Source organism: Epinephelus fuscoguttatus, linkage group LG23 (assembly GCF_011397635.1).
Source record: "Epinephelus fuscoguttatus linkage group LG23, E.fuscoguttatus.final_Chr_v1".
Classification (NCBI taxonomy): Eukaryota; Metazoa; Chordata; class Actinopteri; order Perciformes; family Serranidae; genus Epinephelus; species Epinephelus fuscoguttatus.
In genome coordinates this window covers 27,975,661-27,978,943 of record NC_064774.1, presented here as the reverse complement: position 1 = coordinate 27,978,943, position 3,283 = coordinate 27,975,661, and the positions used below count along the sequence as shown (strand labels likewise).

General features: G+C 39.7%; 1 protein-coding gene across 1 annotated transcript; it reads right to left on the bottom strand.

The window, feature by feature from the left end:
• Positions 1–358: 358 nt before the first annotated feature.
• Positions 359–2,934, bottom strand: LOC125884489 (uncharacterized). Its single transcript, XM_049569561.1, has 6 exons — positions 2,885–2,934; positions 2,394–2,735; positions 2,216–2,257; positions 1,994–2,104; positions 1,856–1,890; positions 359–590 (listed from the first exon to the last, which is right to left on the bottom strand). Exons 1-6 carry the CDS (start codon positions 2,928–2,930, stop codon positions 468–470), a joined length of 699 nt encoding a protein of 232 aa, XP_049425518.1. The 5' UTR covers positions 2,931–2,934; the 3' UTR covers positions 359–467.
• Between the last annotated feature and the right edge of the window lie 349 nt (positions 2,935–3,283).

Sequence of the window (3,283 nt, the reverse complement as noted above, 5' to 3'; positions counted from 1 at the left end):
CTATGTTTGTCCACAATTTCTACAAATGTCTAAATATGGCAGTTAGTTTAATGTTGCCATAAAATAAGCAGGCTAGTTTTCACAGCTTCCTTTTATACTTTCCACAGAGCTTTGACTTCAGAGACCTCATTGCTCTTCACCTCAGTTGTTCTCAGACCACACTGTGCTGTCTCTTCCTGTTAAACAAGTCATGTGTACGTCACTCACTCCTCTGTGCACAGACCATTTCAGCCATCAGTGTCCTCTCTGACTCCTCCTCTGTCACACATTACACATGCTGTTTTGACTCTCAGACAAAGTCAGAGACAGAAAGAAACATGAGCAAGAAAATACAGAAGCATCATTTCAGTTTTATTTTTTTGCCAGTGAATCAACTCACACACAGCCCACATATAAACCCCATTAGTAGATGAATATGATAAAGCATCAGTTCCACTCTGAGCTGCTGTTCCAGATGTTTCCTGAGTCTAACTGGTGGCAGCATACACAACATGTGGCTCCACCTCTCTCTCAGATGGAGGTCTGCGGCTCCTTTTTGGCTTTGCCTGGAAACGTAGAGCTGCGTAGTTCAGTTCATCTGAGCCCAGATCCTGTGAATCAGAGTATTTAGAGTCACATAACATATCACACACCCTGTGGCTGAGTTTGAAACAAACAAATAAACAAACAAACAAACAAAAATCTTAATTTGGTGGATTTGTGGGTTGTTTCATGAAGGAGCCATAATTTAGCTAACTCTAACTGAAATGCTAAACATAATTTTCCATAGAAACCCACCTTTCTGCACAATGAAATTATTCTGATTTCAACCAAGGCTGATCAAACCTCACTAACTTACATTAACTACACCTCACAGCGGCCATGTTTGAATCATAGACCGTACGAAATAATGGACGTTGCCACCGTGACGTCATCCACTGGTTCGTGTACTCCCATTCTGAAGCCTCAAGTTCAACATTTCCACCAGCGCCATTTTGATGTTTTTGAGCGTCTAGTGACCATCTTTGGTCACTTCTGAGGTTGGAGCTATGGAGGAGTGAGGGATGGATCTGGAACCATAAACATGTTTATATCTGCTCTAAGTTGGGAATTTTAACATGGGTGTCTGTGACTTCTTGACAAAATATCTTTGGATTGAATTGATGGAGCATTTCCATGTTTCGAGAAAAACCCCCAAAACCATTGTCAGGAAGTAGGGAGGAGGTATGGCTACGACTAGCATTTGCTCAGAGTCTCAACATATAGGCCAAATATTCCCAAATTCCAAGTCATTGAACCTTACCTGTCAGGTTTAAGTTTAAAGATCACAGCTGAAATTTGAAGCCTGGTCTCACAGGAATATGCGAAATGACCACAACATCTCAACACTACATTATTTGGCAGTGATTTCACGTGCCAGCAACACAGAAACAACATCAATGGAAAGGATCCTTTGTCAGTGAAACATGAATTCTTTGGTTCAACAACTTCACGCAGTAAGTGATGGTTAATGTTACGACCCGATAAATAACAAAAAGAGTGAGAAAGTCCACATAGCGTGATGGTTGGTATGATGGATGGGTCAAACAAACACAGAACTTTTGCCCAGGAGACCGCTGTTCTTGTCCCATGTGAAATGAGAAAAGTTAACTTATATTTACTTTAAGTAGTTACATCCCATATTCAACAAATGGTGACATACAATAAGTGTATTCACCACATGGTGGTGAATGCACTTATTGTATGTCACTTTGGATAGAAGTGTCATCTAATTAAATGTAATGTAATGAGTTTGCCACTTGCGGCAGTTCAAGACAAAGATCATTAAATGCATCTATCATAACACACAGTGTATTTAAGTAAATGCTGGGTTCACCTTGTTTCTCTCTGGCTGCGGCTCTTCATTCACAGCTAAATGACAGGAGACAAAAGTCTCCTTAGTGAATTATTACTGAACACGTGCTTTGCTTTGTATTTGTCCAACATGTGTAACAAAAAAATAAATCAATTGTACCTGTCTGAAGTTTCCAGATTTTTATAACCAGAACAATGACGACTATAGTGAGGGAGACAGTCAGACCAACTTGGATCATGCTTAAAAGGTTTGTCATTCCATCAGGCTCCTCTATGAGACAAATGATAGAATATGACTATGTTCTTTTTAATCTGATGGTTTTAGATATGTACAGTAGTAATACTGGCTCTGTAAAGTGTGCAAAAAAACCCAACAACTTACTTTGAGTCTCAAAATCCACATCACCATCAGATCCACCATTACCTTTTAAGAAAAAGAAGGAGAATTTGACATGTATTGGTTTCTTATTTGTCTTTATGCTTTTTTTTTACACTACTGTGACACTAAATTTGAGATATGCTATAAATATATCTCTGAAAGAAGTACAGCTTATTCTTACCTTGAACTTTTAAATGTGTTGCATCGGCAATGACTGTATGTGTGTCTTTGTAGAATCCACAGAAATACAGTCCAGAGTCAGATAAATCCACTCGCTTGATTGTAAGAAAGACAGTGGAGATGTTGGAGCTAATTTCAAATCCACTTTGAAATCCATCACAGAACGAAGCTTCACCATCAGCCTCATACATGGAGGAGATGCAGCTGGGCTTGGTTCTGTTGATCAGTCTGAACCAGTCGGTCTGACATGGACTGCTGGAAATGTTGGTGCACGTCAGTGTGACTTCTTTACCAGGCTGGACTTCCACAGTCTGAGACTCAGAACCTGAGACAGAGATCACGCCTGAAACAAACAGCAGAGTTAAGAGATTTACTTATAAGCGTACAATGCAACAGTTACCATAAGAAGATGGCAAGAATTGATTAATTCAGTTCCAGTTTGCAAAGTAAAATTCGGGTGGGTTTCTGGTTACACAAAGTGTGAGTACTTACTGAGGCAGCAGAGAAGTAAAGCTGAAGTAAAGGTGAAGTTCCTCATTGTGCTTTTAGTCTTGTCAATGCAAGCGTAGTTAATACCACTGAGCTCTTATAAAGGGGTTTAGAGAGGCGGGGTGTTTTTTGTTTTTGCCTTTGCCGCTCACACTGTGACTTTGCTCATATTTGAGCTCATAAAGGTTAGGTATGAGTGATGCCTGTAATACGAAGTTATATCTGTGTCAGATGTAGCCTGAGATTAAACTTGCCATAAAGAATTACAGATGCATGAAGAACAATTCATCTCAGTGACTCATACAGTTTCATATAGCCATCACTGAAAGCATCTTCACCTTAGACTCACAAGTCAGTCTTTAGACGCTTTGCTTAACTAAAGACTGATGACTTTGTCCCTGA